The 23,823-nt window shown below is 48.2% G+C and overlaps 1 protein-coding gene across 4 annotated transcripts in view; it reads right to left on the bottom strand.

The window, feature by feature from the left end:
- Positions 1 to 23,823, bottom strand: part of PDE2A (phosphodiesterase 2A) — a 794,043-nt gene that overhangs the window by 179,747 nt on the left and 590,473 nt on the right. For all 4 annotated transcript variants that reach the window (XM_088461174.1, XM_088461173.1, XM_088461172.1 and 1 more), the window contains one exon: positions 1,968 to 2,042. In XM_088461174.1, coding sequence (XP_088317300.1) covers positions 1,968 to 2,042 — 75 coding nt within the window. The remainder of the gene's footprint in view (positions 1 to 1,967; positions 2,043 to 23,823) is intronic.

Here is a 23,823-nt window from a genome sequence, read left to right as displayed (position 1 = left end):
CCTTACCCTCACATACAAAGCCCTCTACTGGCTCTGTATTTCATCCAGACCCCTTACCCTCACATACAAAGCCCTCTACCTGCTCCTCATTCCCTCCAGACCCCTTACCCTCACATACAAAGCCCTCTAGTGGCTCTGTATTCCATCCAGACCCCTTACCCTCACATACAAAGCCCTCTACTGGCTCCTCATTCCCTCCAGACCCCTTACCCTCACATACAAAGCCCTCTACCGGCTCCTCATTCCCTCCAGATCGCCTTACCCTCACATACAAAGCCCTCTACTGGCTCCTCATTCCCTCCAGACCCCTTACCCTCACATACAAAGCCCTCTACTGGCTCTGTATTCCATCCAGACCCCTTACCCTCACATACAAAGCCCTCTAGCAGCTCCGCATTCCCTCCAGACCCCTTACCCTCACATACAAAGCCCTGTACTGGCTCCTCATTCCCTCCAGACCCCTTACCCTCACATACAAAGCCCTCTACTGGCTCCTCATTCCCTCCAGACCCCTTTACCCTCACATACAAAGCCCTCTACTGCCTCTGTATTCCCTCCAGACCCCTTTTCCCTCACATACAAAGCCCTCTACCGGCTCCGTATTCCCTCCAGACCCCTTACCCTTATATACAAAGCCCTCTACTGGCTCCTTATTCCCTCCAGACCCCTTACCCTCACATACAAAGCCCTCTACCGGCTCCGTACTCCCTCCAGACCCCTTACCCTTATATACAAAGCCCTCTACTGGCTCCTCATTCCCTCCACACCCCTTACACTCACATACAAAGCCCTCTACTGGCTCCTCATTCCCTCCAGACCCCTTACCCTCATATACAAAGCCCTCCACTGGCTCCTCATTCCCTCCAGACCCTTACCCTCACATACAAAGCCCTCTACTGGCTCCTCATTCCCTCTAGACCCCTTACCCTCACATACAAAGCCCTCTACTGGCTCCTCATTCCCTCTAGACCCCTTACCCTCACATACAAGCCCTCTACCTGCTCCTCATTCCCTCCAGACCCCTTACCCTCACATACAAAGCCCTCTAGTGGATCTGTATTCCATCCAGACCCCTTACCCTCACATACAAAGCCCTCTACCTGCTCCTCATTCCCTCCAGACCCCTTACCCTCACATACAAAGCCCTCTAGTGGCTCTGTATTCCCTCCAGACCCCTTACCCTCATATACAAAGCCATCTACTGGCTCCTCATTCCCTCCAGACCCCTTACCCTCACATACAAAGCCCTCTACTGGCTCCTCATTCCCTCCAGACCCCTTACCCTCACATACAAAGCCCTCTACCAGCTCCGCATTCCCTCCAGACCCTTTACCCTCACATACAAAGCCCTCTACTGGCTCCTCATTCCCTCCAGACCCCTTTACCCTCACATACAAAGCCCTCTACTGGCTCCTCATTCCCTCCAGACCCCTTACCCTCACTTACAAAGCCCTCTATAACACTCCCCCTCCTACATCCCTATACTGCAGATGATCTCACACTCCCGCTTTCAGCACTGCTCCTCGCCTTTGGAACACCCTGCCCCGTGTGACCAGACTCTCCCCTAATCTCCAATATATCAAACGCTCCCTGGAAACTCACACTTGCCTAACCTGGCCCATTCAAAGTACACTCGCTGTGGCCCACAAGTCCACCACCACCCCAACTGTCACCATTTTGCTCCCCTCTAGTATGCTAGTTCAAACCAAGCAGGGCCCTCCCTCCTTCATGGAAAGCTTTCTGTACTTTCTGCTTTGTGGGGTCCAGTTTGAGTTGATCAGGGGGAAGGGAGGGGGGTTTGGGGTATTCTCTCCCCAATTCCACATGTCTCACTGCTTGGAGGTACACTGCTGCGCTTCCCTGCCACGTGTGTGCTGCTTTGTGTATTGCAGGGCGTACCCTGCCACGGGGATCTGCATCGTTGCTGTGCTACATGTGGTTATGCGGTGCGCCAAGCGTGGACTCACCTGACAGAAGAGCTGGTGACTGTCCTCGGATACTAGGAGGAGGCAGCAACACTGAGACTGCGTCTGTTCTTGCAGCTGAAAAAGACAACAACAAAATGAAGGTTAGCAAGAACGCCACAGCTGCGGCTTACACTTTACTGGGTCACAGCTGGTTTAGTGGGGATCGGTCTCCTCTGCGGCTGGTGCTATTTTATTTATGGACATATATTTGTACAGAGTCTGCAGATCAGAGTTATTATCATAGGAACATAAGCAATAATAATAAAAAGACAGTTATTTTGTTCATTAAATTATCATATTAGACCAGTAGAACCCGTCCCGTCCTCCTTTTCCCCCTCCCACGGTGCTAATCACGGCTATGGCTGCCCCTTGCTCTGTATAAGCAGTCTAGATCCGTGTCCTGTACTGTAGCCATGATTCTGCAGAGGAGCTTACAATCTCAGGTACCGCTGTATACCCCATAGCAGGAGCGGAGCACGGCACTATGCAAAGTAATGGGAGCTCAGAGATTAGCGACAAGTCTGAATTCATTCACCAAGAGCCGCCATGTGGTGGAACTATAAGTCGCAGCATTCCCAGCCAGCTGACTAAACATGGAAAGCATTATACAAAGACTGATCATAACAGAAATACAATTTTTCACAGCTTCATTAAAATACGCATATTGCAGAGGAACACAAGGCAATTATTGTAAAGTGTAATTAGGATCATTATCCAGTCATTCCACACGGCAACAGTGACCTCTTGTTATTAGTGTTTATTATATACAGTATGAAGAGAGAGAGAGAGAACATTAATAGCCGATCAATTAGAGTCAGCTACGCACCACACAAATATGGGAAATCACCAGGAAACACCCCTGTACGGTACCTTCATGAGCCTTCCTGGGGCAGCTCTGTGTGGTAACAGTGAGAGGAGTAGGGGTACGCTGTGTGGTAACAGTAGGGGTACATTGTGTGGTAACAGTGAGAGGAGTAGGGGTACGCTGTGTGGTAACAGTGAGAGGAGTAGGGGTACGCTGTGCGGTAACAGTGAGAGGAGTAGGGGTACGCTGTGCGGTAACAGTGAGAGGAGTAGGGGTACACTGTGTGGTAACAGTGAGAGGAGTAGGGGTATGCTGTGTGGTAACAGTGAGAGGAGTAGGGGTACGCTGTGCGGTAACAGTGAGAGGGGTAGGGGTACGCTGTGCGGTAACAGTGAGAGGAGTAGGGGTACGCTGTGCGGTAACAGTGAGAGGAGTAGGGGTATGGTGTGCGGTAACAGTGAGAGGAGTAGGGGTACGCTGTGTGGTAACAGCGAGGGGAGTAGGGGTACGCTGTGCGGTAACAGTGAGAGGAGTAAGGGTACGCTGTGTGGTAACAGTGAGAGGAGTAGGGGTACGCTGTGTGGTAACAGTGAGAGGAGTAGGGGTACGCTGTGTGGTAACAGTAGGGGTACACTGTGTGGTAACAGTGAGAGGAGTAGGGGTACGCTGTGTGGTAACAGAGAGAGGAGTAGGGGTACGCTGTGTGGTAACTGAGAGGAGTAGGGGTACACTGTGTGGTAACAGTGAGAGGAGTAGGGGTACGCTGTGTGGTAACAGTGAGAGGAGTAGGGGTACGCTGTGTGGTAACAGTGAGGAGTAGGGGTACACTGTGTGGTAACAGTGAGAGGAGTAGGGGTACGCTGTGTGGTTACAGTGAGAGGAGTAGGGGTACGCTGTGTGGTAACAGTGAGAGGAGTAGGAGTAGGGGTACGCTGTGTGGTAACAGTGAGAGGAGTAGGGGTATGCTGTGTGGTAACAGTGAGGGGAGTAGGGATACGCTGTGTGGTAACAGTGAGAGGAGTAGGGGTACGCTGTGTGGTAACAGTGAGAGGAGTAGGGGTACGCTGTGTGGTAACAGTGAGAGGAGTAGGTGTACACTGTGTGGTAACAGTGAGAGGGGTAGGGGTACGCTGTGCGGTAACAGTGAGCGGATGAAGGGGTAGGCTGTGTGGTAACAGTGAGAGGAGTAGGGGTACGCTGTGTGGTAACAGTGAGAGGAGTAGGGGTATGCTGTGTGGTAACAGTGAGAGGAGTAGGGGTACGCTGTGTGGTCACAGTGAGAGGAGTAGGGGTAAGCTGTGTGGTAACAGTGAGAGGAGTAGGGGTATGCTGTGCGGTAACAGTGAGAGGAGTAGAGGTACGCTGTGTGGTAACAGTGAGAAGAGTAGGGGTACGCTGTGTGGTAACAGTGAGAGGAGTAGGGGTATGCTGTGTGGTAACAGTGAGAGGAGTAGGGGTACGCTGTGTGGTAACAGTGAGAGGAGTAGGAGTAGGGGTATGCTGTGTGGTAACAGTGAGGGGAGTAAGGGTACGCTGTGCGGTAGCAGTGAGAGGAGTAGGGGTACGCTGTGTGGTAACAGTGAGAGGAGTAGGGGTACGCTGGGTGGTAACAGTGAGAGGAACAGGGAGATCAGCCTGAGTATAGACGTGAGAAATAGTCATATGAAGCCAGTGAGCCAACGTTTGTTTGTTTGCTGGCCAACCTTGCTTGTGAAACCCATATAACACAAAGAGAGAATCTGATTTCCTGATGGAACTGGTCCGATCTACGTGAATACGAAGTGTTCGAACCACATCCAAGTAAACTTCACCTGAAGACAGGTCTGAAGACTTGAAGGCCTGGACTACAATTTCCTCATTTATATGAAAACGGGAAGCAACCTTTGGGAGGTAGCCCGCCTTGGTACAGAGAACCGCTCTATTTTGATGAAAGATCAAATATGGAGAACGACATGACAATGCTGCCAAGTCAGAAACTGTGCAAGCTGAATAGATGGCGAGAAGGAAAAGTGTCTTCGCAGTCAGCCATCTCAAGTCCACCTTATCCAAAGGTTCAAAGGAATGCAACTGCAGTGCCCTGAGAACCAAAGACAAATCCCACGGCGCTACCGGTGGGAGAAATGGAGGCTGCAGCCGCCAAACCCCTTATAAGAATGTACTAACATCCCGCAGAGGAGCAATCTTGCGCTGGAACCAAACTGTCAAAGCCGAAACTTGCACTCTGAAGGTAGCCAGGGAAGACCTAAATCTAATCCAGCCTGAAGAAAACCCAGTATTCTCGATACCTTGAAAACTTTAGGGTCATACAGTATTTTCTGTGGGAACACCAAAGAAAAAATGAATGCCAAATTCTGTGATAGATGCGAGCAGAAGCAGGCTTCCTTGCTCTCAGCATCGTCTGAATCACAGAAGCAGGGAAACCCCCGGACGACTCAAGAGCCATGTCGCCAAAGCCAGCCAAGGTAAATCCTGGTAAAGACAAGGACCCTGCATTAGCAAATCCTGTCTTAGAGGCACACCTTCATAGGGATGAGGAGAAACAGTGATAGATGTACCTGGCAGCAGCTAGCATACAGTCACATACTGTACAATGCATAAATACGCACAATTGCTAAAGCAATATGGACTCTGGATCAACTAGCCAGCCCCGGAGGGGTAATGGTAGGATATAGAGTGCGCTATACGCCAAACCCAAGGGAGAGGTATATAGAGAGACAGTCCGAACCTCTGACACCAACCGCTCCAGCAGTGCACAGGCAAATGCTAAACTGCGACCGTCTCACACACGAGGTGGTCAATTATAGCAAGCTAGACGCGGGAATTCGTACCCTGTAGTTTGCATCTGGGTGGAGGAGCGGACGAGGGAGCACCTATCTCTCCTAGGCTGCGATTTTGACGGCCGGGTATGCTGACATTACGGCAGCATGATGTTGACTAGTGCGCTCTAGTGCGTCTTACCACCCGTCCCCAGCCACAGACGATATGGCCCCGGCCGCCTTAGTGAGGACACGGTGCACGAGGCCTTCACCCGCAGCCACCTCCGATGCGTCTCAACACCGGAGGCGGGGGACTACTTCACGCACGCTTCCCCTAGAGGTATCGCTTACCTGCCATCTCTGTGACCCGACTGTTTCGACGTCGGCGGAGGTAGAAGGAGTCGCGGTGCAAGCGTCTTTCACGGTCCCTGGTACCGCTAAACTCTGAAGTTTGAAAAAACTACAGGGTTCTCCCCCCTGATTTATATACTACCCCACTGCACGCCCCAGAGTACTGCCGCATCTCAGGATCACAGTACAGATAGGAATGAATGAAAATATTTTGATTAATAGAATAAAGCATTTTGTCAACGGTCAACGTTAGCGGCTACACGGCTCATGCGCGCGCATTTCTGCAGGAACCAATAACTTATCGCTCTAGGTCCGTACCACTTATCACCACGATAATAGATTCTGCCCCTATGTGAGCTGCCCTGTGCAGGATTGTGGGGGGGTGTACACTATGAATGATACATCCGCTTTAGGATGCAGAGTATACCCTGTGTCTTTATGTGCCATGAGGAGAGTTTTTAATGAAGGAATTTTGTGTGTTTGAAATCACAATACTCCCTGGAGAATTGCTCCTCTATATAAAGTGCTACAGACATGTGCAAAATGTGACCCATCTCCTTGCATAAAGCCAAATATAGTAAGCAGATGCGGGCGGGGAGCTGGTTGCAGAGCAGCGGCCGGATATTTTGGTCAGAGGTTACCAAACCTGTGTTCGTATTAAAGTAAACTACTCTATGCCTTGTACCTCATTCCAACCAATTAGCACAAAATATGCCCCTATTCCTCTCTTCTCAGCAGGCAAGTTGCCAGATGGTGGGCACTTTTCTCCATGTGCAGTGGAGCTGCCTTGTCCTGCAGAGATTCTGGACCTCATTCAGAGTCAGTCGTTGCGGCCGCACGGTCGTACGCCACCGATGTTCGCTAAACTGTGCATGCATAAAATTCGCAATGCGCGTGCGCAAACTAGCTATTACGATCAGAAATTGCTCTCTCCTTCAACTTGGCCAGGTCGTTAGTTTGAGTGACAGGATGAGGCGTTTGTGGGTGGTAACAGGGGAAGGTGCTTGTGAACGGGGGAGTGGAGATCCGAACGCAGGCGTGCCTGACTATGCAAACGGCGTTTTATGGGAGTGCAAAATTAACTAAGTAGTGTCATGGCACATGTGACATGGGAGGTTTTTACACTGACTTGATCGTAGAGCTTAAGAGAGGGTATGGTCAACCTTAAGGCAACAAGAACTAACACCTAGGCGCTCAATACACAAATCCAGATAATTAAAGGTATATACATCCCTTTTCAGAAATGAAGTCTTTATTTCTTATTTTCTCTCCTTGTCCTCTTTCTTTTATTTGAACTGGAATTTGATGTTAGATAACCTCTTCCTCAACGTAGATTGACATGTGGAGAAATATATCCAGATATCAATCTTCAAATATGTATTGGTCACAATTTGACAGAGAGAAACCCTCGTGACATAATAGCGTACCCCACTCACAGTAGAGAGAAGGTGTGTATTCCTCAAAAGCTTTCTTTAATAGGTACCATCACCCAAAAATGTGTAGTCACTGAGGAGTATAGTCACTGAGGAGGAGTGTAGTCACTGAGTATAGTCACTGAGGAGTGTAGTCACTGAGGAGTACAGTCACTAAAGAGGAGTGTAGTCACTGATCAGGAGTATAGTCACTGAGGAGTGTAGTCACTAAGGAGGAGTGTAGTCACTGAGGAGTGTAGTCACTGAGGAGGAGTATAGTCACTGAGGAGGAGTATAGTCACTGAGGAGGAGTATAGTCACTGAGGAGGAGTGTAGTCACTGAGGAGGAGTATAGTCACTGAGGAGGAGTAGTCACTAAGGAGGAGTATAGTCACTAAGGAGGAGTATAGTCACTGAAGAGGAGTGTAGTCACTGAGGAGTATAGTCACTGAGGAGTGTAGTCACTGAGGAGGAGTGTAGTCACTGAGTATAGTCACTGAGGAGGAGTGTAGTCACTGAGGAGTGTAGTCACTAAGGAGGAGTGTAGTCACTGAGTATAGTCACTGAGGAGTGTAGTCACTGAGGAGTACAGTCACTAAAGAGGAGTGTAGTCACTGATCAGGAGTATAGTCACTGAGGAGTGTAGTCATTAAGGAGGAGTGTAGTCACTGAGGAGGAGTGTAGTCACTGAGGAGTGTAGTCACTGAGGAGTATAGTCACTGAGGAGGAGTATAGTCACTGAGGAGGAGTATAGTCACTGATGAGGAGTATAGTCACTGAGGAGTATAGTCACTGAGGAGGAGTGTAGTCACTGAGGAGGAGTATAGTCACTAAGGAGGAGTATAGTCACTGAAGAGGAGTGTAGTCACTGAGGAGTATAGTCACTGAGGAGTGTAGTCACTGAGGAGGAGTGTAGTCACTGAGTATAGTCACTGAGGAGGAGTGTAGTCACTGAGGAGTGTAGTCACTAAGGAGGAGTGTAGTCACTGAGGAGTGTAGTCACTGAGGAGTATAGGGCCTGATTCAGCAAGGAACGCAAAGGAGAGAACGCTCACACTTGGACAATGTTTTTGATCTGCATATGCATAACACTGCGCCTGTGCGAACTAGCCAGTGTGAACGGGTTATGGCACGCAGACTACACGCAGTATGCACGCAGATCCTTCCGATAATGATTGACAGGAAGTGCCGTTTGTGGGTGGTGATGGGGGGTGGTCAGGTGAAAGCAGGCGATATAACGCCGTTATAGGGGGCATGTATAATTAAGGCAGTGCAGCGGCATACGCAGCCATACCGTAAGCTGTACACAGGAAGCAGACAATTTCCTGCGTCAGGACAGGTCAACCACTATTGTGCATAGGAGTCTGATGGTTCTCGATGTTACCGATGTTTACGCTATCTTGCGTGCTGATCAGGCTGTGAGTAAAGGGAGATGGGCGGCTTAAATGGGGCTGGGCGGCTGCATCTTGTGCTGCGGTCTACGTGCGTATGCATTGATAAGCATATTCCCGCAGTGGACGGGTGCGTGCGTCTGCTAGCGTGCGTTTCTTGCTGAATCAGGCTCATAGTCACAGAGGAGGAGTATAGTCACTGAGGAGTAGAGTAACGGAAGAGGAGTATAGTCACTGAGGAGGAGTATAGACACTGAAGAGGAGTATAGTCACTGAGGAGTAGAGTAACGGAGGAGGAGTATAGTCACTGAGTAGAGTAACGGAGGAGGAGTATAGTCACTGAGGAGTAGAGTAAAGGAGGAGGAGTATAGTCACTGAGGAGGAGTATAGTCACTGAGGAGGAGTATAGTCACTGAGGAGTAGAGTAAAGGAGGTGGAGTATAGTCACTGAGGAGTAGAGTAAAGGAGGAGGAGTATAGTCACTGATGAGTATAGTCACTGAGGAGTAGAGTAACGGAGGAGGAGTATAGTCACTGAGGAGTATAGTCACTGAGGAGTAGAGTAAAGGAGGAGGAGTATAGTCACAGAGCAGAAGTATAGTCACTGAGGAGTATAGTCACTGAGGAGGAGTATAGTCACTGCAGAGTATAGTCACTGAGGAGGAGTATAGTCACTGAGGAGTAAAGGAGGTGGAGTATAGTCACTGAGGAGGAGTATAGTCACTGAGGAGTAGAGTAAAGGAGGTGGAGTATAGTCACTGAGGAGGAATATAGTCACTGAGGAGTAGAGTAAAGGAGGAGGAGTATAGTCACTGAGGAGTAGAGTAACGGAGGAGGAGTATAGTCACTGAGGAGTAGAGTAACGGAGGAGGAGTATAGTCACTGAGGAGTAGAGTAACGGAGGAGGAGTATAGTCACTGAGGAGTATAGTCACCGAGGGGGAGTATAGTCACTGAGGAGTAGAGTAAAGGAGGTGGAGTATAGTCACTGATGAGGAGTATAAACACTGAGGAGTAGAGTAAAGGAGGAGGAGTATTGTCACTGAGGAGGAGTATAGTCACTGAGGAGTAGAGTAAAGGAGGAGGAGTATAGTCACTGAGGAGTATAGTCACTGAGGAGGAGTATAGTCACTGAGGAGTAGAGTAAAGGAGGAGGAGTATAGTCACTGAGCAGAAGTATAGTCACTGAGGAGGAGTATAGTCACTGCAGAGTATAGTCACTGAGGAGGAGTATAGTCACTGAGGAGTAAAGGAGGTGGAGTATAGTCACTGAGGAGGAGTATAGTCACTGAGGAGTATAGTCACTGAGGAGTAGAGTAAAGGAGGTGGAGTATAGTCACTGAGGAGGAATATAGTCACTGAGGAGTAGAGTAAAGGAGGAGGAGTATAGTCACTGAGGAGTAGAGTAACGGAGGAGGAGTATAGTCACTGAGGAGTAGAGTAACGGAGGAGGAGTATAGTCACTGAGGAGTATAGTCACCGAGGGGGAGTATAGTCACTGAGGAGTAGAGTAAAGGAGGTGGAGTATAGTCACTGATGAGGAGTATAAACACTGAGGAGTAGAGTAAAGGAGGAGGAGTATTGTCACTGAGGAGGAGTATAGTCACTGAGGAGTAGAGTAAAGGAGGAGGAGTATAGTCACTGAGGAGTATAGTCACTGAGGAGGAGTATAGTCACTGAGGAGTAGAGTAAAGGAGGTGGAGTATAGTCACTAAGGAGGAGTATAGTCACTGAGGAGTATAGTCACTGAGGAGTATAGTCACTGAGGAGTAAGGTAAAGGAGGTGGAGTATAGTCACTGAGGAGGAGTATATTCACTGAGGAGTAGAGTAAAGGAGGAGGAGTATAGTCACTGAGGAGTATACTCACTCAGGAGTATAGTCACTGAGGAGTAGGGTAAAGGAGGTGGAGTATAGTCACTGAGGAGTATAGACACGGAAGAGGAGTATAGTCACTGAGGAGTAGAGTAACAGAGGAGGAGTATAGTCACTGAGGAGTAGAGTAACGGAGGAGGAGTATAGTCACTGAGGAGTATAGTCACTGAGGAGTATAGTCACTGAGGAGTAGAGTAAAGGAGGTGGAGTATAGTCAGTGAAGAGGAGTATAGACACTGAGGAGTAGAGTAAAGGAGGAGGAGTATAGACACTGAGGAGGAGTATAGTCACTGAGGAATAGAGTAAAGGAGGAGTATAGTCACTGAGGAGTATAGTCACTGAGGAGTAGAGTATAGTCACTGAGGAGTATAGTCACTGAGGAGTAGAGTAAAGGAGGTGGAGTATAGTCACTGAGGAGGAGTATAGACACGGAAGAGGAGTATAGTCACTGAGGAGTAGAGTAACGGAGGAGGAGTATAGTCACTGAGGAGTAGAGAAAAGGAGGAGGAGTATAGTCACTGAGCAGAAGTATAGTCACTGAGGAGGAGTATAGTCACTGCAGAGTATAGTCACTGAGGAGGAGTATAGTCACTGAGGAGTAAAGGAGGTGGAGTATAGTCACTGAGGAGGAGTATAGTCACTGAGGAGTATAGTCACTGAGGAGTAGAGTAAAGGAGGTGGAGTATAGTCACTGAGGAGGAATATAGTCACTGAGGAGTAGAGTAAAGGAGGAGGAGTATAGTCACTGAGGAGTAGAGTAACGGAGGAGGAGTATAGTCACTGAGGAGTAGAGTAACGGAAGAGGAGTATAGTCACTGAGGAGTATAGTCACCGAGGAGTAGAGTAAAGGAGGTGGAGTATAGTCACTGAGGAGGAGTATAGACACTGAGGAGTAGAGTAAAGGAGGAGTATAGTCACTGAGGAGTATAGTCACTGAGGAGGAGTATAGTCACTGAGGAGTATAGTCACTGAGGAGTAGAGTAAAGGAGGTGGAGTATAGTCACTGAGGAGGAGTATAGTCACTGAGTAGAGTAAAGGAGGAGGAGTATAGTCACTGAGGAGTAGAGTAAAGGAGGTGGAGTATAGTCACTGAGGAGGAGTATAGACACGGAAGAGGAGTATAGTCACTGAGGAGGAGTATAGACACGGAAGAGGAGTATAGTCACTGAGGAGTAGAGTAACGGAGGAGGAGTATAGTCACTGAGGAGTAGAGTAACGGAGGAGGACTATAGTCGCTGAGGAGGAGTATAGACACGGAAGAGGAGTATAGTCACTGAGGAGGAGTATAGACACGGAAGAGGAGTATAGTCACTGAGGAGTAGAGTAACGGAGGAGGAGTATAGTCACTGAGGAGTAGAGTAACGGAGGAGGACTATAGTCGCTGAGGAGGAGTATAGTCACTGAGGAGTAGAGTAAAGGAGGAGGAGTAGAGTAAAGGAGGTGGAGTATAGTCACTGAGGAGTATAATCACTGAGGAGGAGTATAGTCACTGAGGAGTAGAGTAAAGGAGCTGGAGTATAGTCACTGAGGAGGAGTATAGTTACTGAGGAGTATAGTCACTGAGGAGTAGAGTAAAGGAGGTGGAGTATAGTCACTGAGGAGGAGTATAGACACGGAAGAGGAGTATAGTCACTGAGGAGTAGAGTAACGGAGGAGTATAGTCACTGAGGAGTAGAGTAACGGAGGAGGAGTATAGTTGCTGAGGAGTATAGTCACTGAGGAGGAGTATAGTTGCTGAGGAGTAGAGTAAAGGAGGAGGAGTATAGTCACTGAGGAGAAGTGTAGTCACTGAGGAGTAGAGTAAAGGAGATGGAGTATAGTCACTGAGGAGGAGTATAGTCACTGAGGAGTATAGTCACTGAGGAGAAGTATAGTCACTGAGGAGTAGAGTAAAGGAGGTGGAGTATAGTCACTGAGGAGGAGTATAGTCACTGAGTATAGTCACTGAGGAGTAAGGTAAAGGAGGTGGAGTATAGTCACTGAGGAGGAGTATATTCACTGAGGAGTAGAGTAAAGGAGGAGGAGTATAGTCACTGAGGAGTATAGTCACTCAGGAGTATAGTCACTGAGGAGTAGGGTAAAGGAGGTGGAGTATAGTCACTGAGGAGTATAGACACGGAAGAGGAGTATAGTCACTGAGGAGTAGAGTAACGGAGGAGGAGTATAGTCACTGAGGAGTAGAGTAACGGAGGAGGAGTATAGTCACTGAGGAGTATAGTCACTGAGGAGGAGTATAGACACTGAGGAGTAGAGTAAAGGAGGAGGAGTATAGACACTGAGGAGGAGTATAGTCACTGAGGAATAGAGTAAAGGAGGAGTAGAGTCAATGAGGAGTATAGTCACTGAGGAGTAGAGTAAAGGAGGAGGAGTATAGTCACTGAGGAGTAGAGTAAAAGAGGTGGAGTATAGTCACTGAGGAGGAGAATAGACACGGAAGAGGAGTATAGTCACTGAGGAGTAGAGTAACGGAGGAGGAGTATAGTCACTGAGGATTAGAGTAACGGAGGAGGAGTATAGTCACTGAGGAGTATAGTCACCGAGGAGTAGAGTAAAGGAGGTGGAGTATAGTCACTGAGGAGAAGTATAGACACTGAGGAGTAGAGTAAAGGAGGAGTATAGTCACTGAGGAGTATAGTCACTGAGTAGAGTAAAGGAAGTGGAGTAGAGTAAAGGAGGAGGAGTATAGTCACTGAGGAGTAGAGTAAAGGAGGTGGAGTATAGTCACTGAGGAGGAGTATAGACACGGAAGAGGAGTATAGTCACTGAGGAGTAGAGTAACGGAGGAGGAGTATAGTCACTGAGGAGTAGAGTAACGGAGGAGGAGTATAGTCGCTGAGGAGTATAGTCACTGAGGAGTAGAGTAAACTAGGTGGAGTATAGTCACTGAGGAGGAGTATAGACACTGAGGAGTAGAGTAAAGGAGGAGGAGTATAGTCACTGAGGAGTATAGTCACTGAGGAGTAGAGTAAAGGAGGTGGAGTATAGTCACTGAGGAGGAGTATAGACACGGAAGAGGAGTATAGTCACTGAGGAGTAGAGTAACGGAGGAGGAGTATAGTCACTGAGGAGTAGAGTAACGGAGGAGGAGTATAGTCGCTGAGGAGTATAGTCACTGAGGGGGAGTATAGTCACTGAGGAGTAGAGTAAAGGAGGTGGAGTATAGTCACTGAGGAGGAGTATAGACACTGAGGAGTAGAGTAAAGGAGGAGGAGTATAATCACTGAGGAGGAGTATAGTCACTGAGGAGTAGAGTAAAGGAGGAGGAGTAGAGTAAAGGAGGAGGAGTATAGTCACTGAGGAGTAGAGTAAAGGAGGTGGAGTATAGTCACTGAGGAGTAGAGTAAAGGAGGTGGAGAATAGTCACTGAAGAGAAGTATAGTCAGGGATTATATGAAAGAAGAATGGGAAAAAGGGTACAAAATTGGGTGCTCTAGAAACATAAATGATAAATAAAACACATGAGCAATCAATATATTTTCCCTTAGAATTGTAGTTCCACCATCTAAGGGTACAACTACAATTGTCTCAAAAGGATTATATAGATGTGGGGGCTGTCAAGGATGTAGACTCATTAAAAGTGAAGGCAGTCATAAAATTGAAAATGTTCAGATTAATGGAAAAGATTTCCCAATTAAAGATTTTGTGACTTGTCAGAGCAAAAATGTTGTGTATGCCATCAAATGCCAATGCAACAAATTCTATATTGGGAGAACGTCGAGGACGCTAAAAATAAGGGTATCTGAGCATCTGCGAAATGTGAGAAAGGGTCTGGAGACCCATGCCCTATCCTCACACTTCAAAGATGTTCGCCCAATGGCATAGTAGGCTTTTACGGCCTTAAGATCGTAAAGACTAGTTTAAGATCAAGGGATGTGGCCACTGCACTGGCAAAAACAGAGATGAATTTGATCTACTGTATACTCTGAGAACATTGGTGCCCACAGGGCTAAACAAAGACTTTGAGGTCAAGTGGTTTTTGTGAATCACTAGTACTGAAATAATTTTCTTGGTACATGTATGATATTTTTAAGTTAATTCTGATATGTTTTTTCTAGTGGAATGTCTCGGATTTATGTTGTTAATCATTTTTGGACTATAACATGAAGATCACAAAATCTGTGCATAAGAGATCAGAAGACCCAAGATAAAAAGTATTTCGTCATTACAAGTAGATCATCATCAAAAAAGGATTCTGCACATCAGGATTCCAATGTTTGACAAGTCCAGATAAATGTTGTTTTTCTTATATGTATTTTTGTTGTGTATTGTAATAGTTTTATATATTATTACCACTATTATGGTGCAGATACCCAATTGTAACAGCACTATCTAATGTTGTGGTGCAAGTTACCTTGACTACACCCTAACATTAATCCCAGATGCTAGTGTCACTGGTATCCAGTGGAACGTCACTTCCGGCTGGATATACACGGACGGGAACTGTTATGTTGTGTCGTCCACTTCCGCCCCTAGTGCCCTGGGTTAAGCAGCCCATTGTGTCGCCGCACCTTCACTTTTGGTAAGTCAGATGCGGGCGCCGCACTATTAGGTCTCCGGTTCTATACTTCCGGTAGGTCAGATACGGATACTACATGGGCACCGCATCGCTCATTTCCGCCTCTAATTCACAGGTGGAAGATAGCGGCTTCAGTGAGTGACCTACACTCAACGTACAGGTAGGAGGTGTCCTACTCCTTGAACACCTGATACTCTCCGGTTTAATTTGAGCCACAGCATTTAGTCACATCATCCTCATGTCTTGACAAAGGCTCCAGGGTGAGCCGAAACACGCGTTGACAACGAGGATTCTGTGAACTTATTTACTCTTTGAGGTATGTTTGTTGAAACTATTTTTGGAGTTACATATTTTTTACCTCAAGGCTGAAAGACGGGCAATTTTTTTATATTTTTCTGTTATGATCTTTTACTATTTTTATTGTTGTTTTTTAACTGGCATGAGACATCTTAGTGCCATTTGTTTGAAATGGATTGATGTCTTTTATTTTATTGTATTGATTTGGACTTGTGTTTTGTTTAAATAAACAACTTTTTTGGATTACTCCTCTTCGGCATTGAGAGATACATTATTACACAGTGAACTAAAGGGAAACAACTCTGTTGATTCAAAAAGAAACCATGATATGCAGAGTCTGATCTCGTTTAGAGTTGGGGTATGCCACCTTTACATCAAAAGATACCTTTATAAGTAGTTACCTTCAGTTGATAAGTGAGTCACGGAACGCAGACTGCACAACCGATTCATTTAGTATTACACTGGGTGAATCTGGAACCTAAAGATACCTTTTATGGAACTACTAGTCACCTCCTCTTGTGAGTGGGGTAGCACCATCTATATATAGGGGTGTTTTATGTCAGCACACTCTGTCTCCCTCTTGCTTATGACAAAACTATAGGTGACTGACAGTCGGCATTTTTCCTTTTCTCCACATGCTACATCGTATATAACGAGGAGAGGACATACGTCCGAACTCATAGAACACACCGTAAGAGACTAAAAACCCCACAGGAGAAACTACGATTGTAAAGGGAACGTATATTGATTGCTCATGTGTTTCTTTTATCATTTACGTATCTAGAGCACCCAATTTTGTACCCTTTTTCCCATTCTTCTTTCATATAGTGTTTACCTTTGTGGAGTGGGTGATATCCACACGGGTTTGGGGGAACATTTTAGGCAGCTTCGCGCAGTAGGGTCTGACACGTCTAGCTTTTGTTGATATTTCATTTATAGTCGGGGATTGTTTGCTCTGCTGGCACCGGACCTGGGTTACTTGCACCCAGTATTCTTCTCTGCTATACTAGACAGCTGCTTTGGTGGCCACTGATCTCCTCCACGTTAGTTTGCTGGTGTATCGCTCAGACCCTCCCAACCTTTCCTCCCTAATTTGTTCCCCCATCAAAGCACGACACAATATTCACCTCTTATTTCTACATAAAAAATATGTGGCTTGGGTACCGGATCCCAACGGTCAGGATGTAGACAGTCAAAATCTTGACACCGGCATCTTGATGGATTTTGGTAAGTATTCTTACCCTATCCCTCTCCTCCCACAGCCTTACCCTATCCCCTCCCGCAGCCTTACCCTATCCCTCCCCTCCCATAGCCTTACCCTATCCCCTCCCTTCCCGCAGCCTTACCCTATCCCCTCCCCTCCCGCAGCCTTACCCTATCCCTCCCCTCCCGCAGCCTTACCCTATCCCTCCCCTCCCGCTGCCTTACCCTTTCCCTCCCCTCCCGCAGCCTTAACCTATCTCCTCCCCTCCCGCAGCCTTACCCTATCCCCTCCCCTCCCGCAGCCTTACCCTATCCCCTCCAGCAGCCTTACCCTATCCCCTCCCATCCCATAGCCTTACCCTATCCCTCCCCTCCCGCAGCCTTACCCTATCCCCTCCCCTCCCGCAGCCTTACCCTATCCCCTCCACTCCCGCAGCCTTACCCTATCCCTCCCCTCCCCTCCCGCAGCCTTACCCTATCCCTCCCCTCCCCTCCAGCAGCCTTACCCTACCCCCTCCCCTCCGGCAGCCTTACCCTATCCCCTCCCTTCCAGCGGAATGGGTATGATATCCCCTCCCCTCCGGCAGCCTTACCCTATCCCCTCCATTCCAGCGGAATGGGTTCGATTCCTGTCAGCGGCAGCCCGACAGGAGCAGAGTGCGAAGCAGCGGAAGCCCGACAGCACTGGAAATCCCGATCGTGGCTAGGTAAGTATGTACTAACCTAACCCCCCTAACCCTCCTTAGGGGTGCCTAACCCTAACTTCCCCCCCAAGTGCCTAACCCTAATCCCCCCTCTAAGTGCCTAACCCTAACCACCCCCTTCCCCGCTGCCTAACCCTAAGTCCCCCGGGGGGGTGCCTAACCCTAAGTCCCCCGGGGGGGTGCCTAACCCTAACCCTCCATCCCTCTAGCCTAACCCTCCCGGGGGGGTGCCTAACCCTAAGTCCCCCCGGGAGCCCTAAACCTAACCCTCCCCCCCTGCGGCTGTCCGCTTGCGGCACCCGGCATCACTACGATCGTGGTGCCGGGCGCCGGTCTCCCGGCATCGGGGAAATCTAGACGCCCGGCATTTCACCCATACCGGGATAAGACAGTCGGGAAGCCGGCTGCCGGTATTTAGGCAGTCGGCTTCCCGATTGCTTCCCCTTCCAGCAGCCTTACCCTATCCCCTCCCATCCCATAGCCTTACCCTATCCCCTCCCATCCCATAGCCTTACCCTATCCCCTCCCATCCCATAGCCTTACCCTATCCCCTCCCCTCCAGCAGCCTTACCCTATCCCCTCCCATCCCTCAGCCTATCCCTCCCCTCCCACAGCCTTACCCTATCCATCCCCTCCAGCAGCCTTACCCTATCCGTCCCCTCCCGCAGCCTTACCCTATCCGTCCCCTCCCGCAGCCTTACCCTATCCGTCCCCTCCCGCAGCCTATCCCTCCCCTCCCGCAGCCTTACATTATCCATCCCCTCCTGCAACCTATCCCTCACCTCCCGCAGCCTAACCCGATCCATCCCCTACCGCAACCTATCCCTAACCCACCCCTATCCCTCCCCTCCCGCAGCCTAAACTTAACCCTCCCCCCCATCCTAACTCTAACCCTTCCGTCCCGCAGCCTAACCGTAACCCTCCCCCTCCTCAAAGCCTAACCATCCCCTCCCGCAGCCTAACTCTAACCCACATTCTGACAGTCGGGATCCTCACTACATCCCAAATATCTAGGTTTATCTCTCAAACTATGAGCAGTATAACAAATACAAACAATTAATTTATTATCATCAACTAGAGGAGAATGAATAAATAAAATAATAAAAAATCCTCAGACATAAGCAACTATAATCCAAATCGCAGCATGTAGCAGGCGCTGGAGACGTAACCTGCAGAGCCCATAACCTGGCAGTAATATACAGAGATTGGATGAGTACGGCAGCACAGCCGTGTGGGATACATTATCCCGTTATTAATTATAGTAATGAGCTGTATTCAGAAGAGATGCTCCAACTGCCACTCACCGTGCGCCTCTCCACAGTATATCAATAAGATACATCAGTCAGCTCTCATACCCTAATAATCCAGCTCCAGATAGATCCTTCATTACTACCAATATATCCAACCCAGGAAAATGTGCTTAGAGTATGCTGCAATCCATCCCCATCTCATGAGTCCAGGAAGGAGGGCAGAACTGCTCATGTTTATATACATACAGCCGGCTGCATAAATATTGGGCCATTGACAGAATTTTCATATTTTGGCCTCTATTCACCACCACAATGGCTTTGAAATGAAACAAACAAGATGTGATTTACCTGCAGACTTTCAGATTTAATTTGAGGGTAATTACATCCAAATCGGGTGAACGGTGTAGGAATTACAACGGTTTCTATATGTGCCTCCCACTTTTTAAGGGGCCAAAAGTAATGGGACTATCAACTCAAAAGCTATTTCATGGACAGGTGTGGGCTATTCCCTCGTTATTTCATTATCAATTAAACAGGTAAAAGGTCTGGAGTTGATTCTAGATGTGACATTTGCAATTGGAATCAGTTGCTGTCGACTCTCAATATGAGATCCAAAGAGCTGTCACTATCAGTGAAGCAAGCCATCATTAGGCTGAAATATCAAAACAAACCCATCAGAGAGATAGCAAAAACATTAGGTGTGGCCAAATCAACTGTTTGGAACATTCTTAAAAAGAAAGAACGCACCGGAGAGCTCAGTAACACCAAAAGACCCGGAAGACCACGGAAAACAACTGTGGTGGATGACAAAAGAATTATTTCCCCGGTGAAGAAAAACCCCTTCACAACAGTTGGCCAAATCAAGAACACTCTCCAGGAGGTAGGTGTATATGTGTCAAAGTCAACAATCAAGAGAAGACTTCACAAGAGTGAATATAGAGGGTTCACCACAAGATGCAAGCCACAAAAACAGGAAGACCAGATTAGAGTTTGCCAAACAACATCTAAAAAAGCCATTACAGTTCTGGAACAACATCCTATTGACAGATGAGACAAAGATCAACTTGTACCAGAGTGATGGGAAGAGAAGAGAAGGAAAGGAACTGCTCATGATCCAAAACATACCACCTCATCAGTGAAGCATGGTGGTGGTAGTGTCATGGAGTGGGCATGTATGGCTGCCAATGGAACAGGTTCCCTTGTATTTATTGATGATGTGACTGCTGACAAAAGCAGCAGAATGAATTCTGAAGTGTTTCGGGCAATATTATATGCTCATATTCAGTCAAATGCTTCAGAACTCATTAGACGGCGCTTCACAGTGCAGATGGACAATGGCCAAGTCAATCCCCTGACCTGAATCTGATTGAGCATGCATTTCACTTGATGAAGACAAAACTGAAGGGAAAATGCCCCAAGAACAAGCAGGAACTGAAGACATTTGCAGTAGAGGCCTGGCAGAGCATCACCAGGGATGAAACTCAGCGTCTGGTGATGTCTATGTGTTCCAGACTTCAGGCTGTCATTGCCTGCAAAGGATTTGCAACAAAGTATTAAAAAGTGAAAGTTAGATTTAGGATTGTTTAGTTTGTCCCATTACTTTTGGCCCCTTAAAAAGTGGGAGGCACATATAGAAACTGTTGTAATTCCTACACCGTTCACCTGATTTGGATGTAATTACCCTGAAATTAAATGTGAAAGTCTGCAGGTAAAGCACATCTAGTTTGTTTAATTTCAAAGCCATTGTGGTGGTGAATAGAGGCCAAAATATGAAAATTCTGTCAATGTCCCAATATTTATGGACCTGACTGTATATACACCCATACATACATACATACATACATACATACATACATACATACATACATACATACATACATACATACATCAGATGAAATGTTAGTCACTTTCAGTAAGCTGCTGTGACATCACCGCCTATGCCTCTGTTTATCAGTCCACCCAGTGCACTTATTCAGAGAAAGTCTCTAAGGGACCTATGTACTAAAAACCGTGGAACTGCTGCGATTGTTAAGGTTCCATTTTGCGGCAAATATTTTCAGTGTTAATGAAAATTTTCCCGCTATGTACTATGGGAAACTCGAAGGCAGGGGTTAAAGTGGGCTGGAACAGGGCACAACTGTGTTCCGTCAGTTATATTTGGAGACGGGACCAGTTTCGCCTCCTCTGGCCCACCTCAGCCCAGCGCCGCAGGGAGGCTCTATTTGCCGGGCGCCCGCTGAGATTTTGTTACCAGCGGGCCCCCAGCTCATTCCCCACAGCGGCAGCCCGAGGTCGGAGTTCATTCTTGTTTTTTTTTTTGTGTAAACGGCACCACTACATGAGGCATTACCATTGGGGGCACTACTACAGGGGGCATTACTTTTGGGGGCACTACTACTGGGGGCATTACTACTGGGAGCATTACTACTGGCCACTACTACAGAGTGCATTACTATTGTGGGCACTACTACAGGGGGCATTACTTTTGGGGGCACTACTACTGGGGGCATTACTACTGGGAGCATTACTACTGGCCACTACTACAGAGTGCATTACTATTGTGGGCACTACTACAGGGGGCATTACTATTGGAGGCACTACTACAGGGGGCATTACTTTTGGGGGCACTACTACTGGGGGCATTACTACTGGCCACTAATACAGAGAGCATTACTATTGTGGGCACTACTACAGGGGGCAGTACTATTGGGGGCACTACTACAGGAAGCATTACTATTGGGGGCTTTACTACAGGGGTATTACTATTGGGGCACTACTACAGGGGGCATTACTATTGGGGGCACTACTGCAGGGGGCATTGTTATTGGGGGTACTACTACTGAGGGCTTTGCTATTGAGGGCACTACTATTGGGGCATTACTACTGATGGCATTGCAAAGGGAGCACTACTACTGGGGGCACTGCATAAGTGGCACTACCACTACTGGGGGCACTGTATAAGGGGCACCACTACTGGGGGCATTGAATAAGGGGCACCACGTTGCATAAGGGGCACTACTGCTGTGGGCATTGTATAATGGGCACTACTGCTGTTGGCATTATGTGTATTAGGGGCACTACTGTGTGTCATAACTGAATAATGGACACTACTATGTGAATCAGGGGCACTATGGGCTTGATTCAGAGCCGGACGCTCTTGAAGAGCACTCGCTCTGAATCAGGGCGCTTTTCTTTTTGGCTGTGTCCTCCTGGCTGTTCGCTAAGCTGTGGGTGACCACCCACAGCTTTTGTGAGCGGCCAGGTGGTCGCGATGGTCGCGACCATCGCGGCTTGCGACGAGACCCTTGTGGTAGGGTCTCGTCCGTCGCAAGCCCCAGAGAGCTTCCTGCTCTAATAGAGCAGGAAGCTCTCCACTGACATCACTGGTGATGTCAGTGGTGCCTCCCACAAACGGCAGGCATTCCTTCGGGAACGTCTTTGTGTAGCCACTCCCCCTCCCCGCCTACAAAACGGGGCGAGCTGTCGATCAACATCGACAGCCGCCCCTTTTGTAGTGAGCCCCGGAGCGAGAGAAATTGTCTCTCGCTCCGGGGCTTGTGCATGAGCGCGCCACGCGTGCGCAGTACCCCACCATCGACCCGCTTGCGAGCGCTATGCACCGTGAGCGAGCGGGTCTGAATCAGGCCCTATGTGCGGTGTAATGTGGTAAGATTGTGCTACTGTGTGGCTTAATTTGAATTGGGAATACTATTGTGACCATGTCCCTTTCGTTTGAGACCACGCCCCGTTTTCGTTGCATGCCAACGCCGCGCGTTCCCTTTATTGAAAAAAAAACGCAGAGGGGTGAGTTCCACCACTGTGGTAACCGCTGTCCCTGCGAGTTATATCCCCGCCAGTTAGTTGAAGTCTTTCACATTTGTGGTAAAAGACATCTCCGGGGGAAGCTGACACTGCGCGAATGCCCAAAATGTCAGTTTCCACGGCAGGACGGAGGCTGCCCCTGGAGCCCCCATAGGCTTACAGCAGTTTATACCATCTGAGGATGGGGTACAGTACCAGGGCCAAGCTGAGGAAAGCTTTGTTTTTTGAAGTTTGGCACATAGGGGTCAGATCGTTGTCCCCACTGATAATAATCTGCAGCGCTAATTAGTACTCTGCCGGAGATTTCTCTGGGAGGAGGCAGCCAGCTCGGCAGGGAGCATGGCGGGACTCAGCGGGGGTGGGAGGATCTGGCGAGGCGAAGGTAGGCGGGTCTGGGGGGCGTGAGAATGGATTCTGTCATCGGCTGCCTGTGCTGCCCACTTCACTTGCCCACCTTTCCAGGGGGCCAGAATGGCAACATTTTCAGGAGTGCTGCAAGAGATCCTTAAGGGGGCAGCGTAAGGGTCTGGGACCACCTGTTGCCCACCGCTTATCTAACCCCTGACTGCACATATTGCTCACTCATTTCTACGTGTAATGCACAGTATAGGAATACCAACAGTACTGTATAAAGTAGGTGGATAACTTGGGCCATCAGGGGGGCTCGGACATTATAACGGGCACATCAGAAGCGCAGTTATTGGGGTGAGCGCTAGTAAACACAACGTCTCTGTCACCAGCTGCTGGAAAACAGGCTTTGTCCTAAATCACACGAAATTCCAGAGGACGGTGTGAAAACTGCAAAACGCTATTATCTAAAAATTCTACCTCTAAACGCGGGGTCCGGGCTTTAAGGTCTCGCCGGAGGCAATAATTACACCGCAGGAGCCTAAAGGAAAAGCGCAGTCACGTGCCCTGTCTTCCATTGTAGCAGCCGTATCATAAAGCACAGTGTACGTTCCATTGTTACCACAATAAAGGCACAATGGAGAGCTTGATGGATGGGATACAGAGAAAAACACGCGAATCGTCTCTTTCTACTGCTAGAAGGACCAGCAAAAACATCCCCGCGCCGCTCCATCAGAGAGAGAGAGGTTAGCAGCCGAACAATAGCAATTTCAGGTGAATAGCTGCAGATTACGCTAATGGATGCATCCTGTCGCAGCGGGGGGACAATTGCTTTTTAATCCCCAGATATTAATTTTGCATTATGTAAGGAAGAATGGAATGAATAGAACTTGAAAGTGCCAAAGCAATGGGGAAGTTTCCCGGTTCCTTTGATAGACTGATTTTGGGCGGTCACAAATGAAGCCCCTCAGCCCCTCCGCTGTGCACAGAACAGTCGCTGATGATAATTTACAGCCAACAAAGACGGGGGGGGGGGGGGGGATTTAGCTCTTCTACTTACACATTACGGAGTATAATGCACGCGTGTATTCTGGTGGCGTTGTACCTTTAATTCGGAAAATGTAACTGCG

This window comes from Taudactylus pleione, unplaced genomic scaffold (assembly GCF_031769625.1).
Source record: "Taudactylus pleione unplaced genomic scaffold, aTauple2 ptg001023l, whole genome shotgun sequence".
NCBI lineage: Eukaryota > Metazoa > Chordata > Amphibia > Anura > Myobatrachidae > Taudactylus > Taudactylus pleione.
The sequence above is the reverse complement of the archived record's forward strand: the minus strand, read 5'-3'. Positions and strand labels throughout refer to the sequence as shown.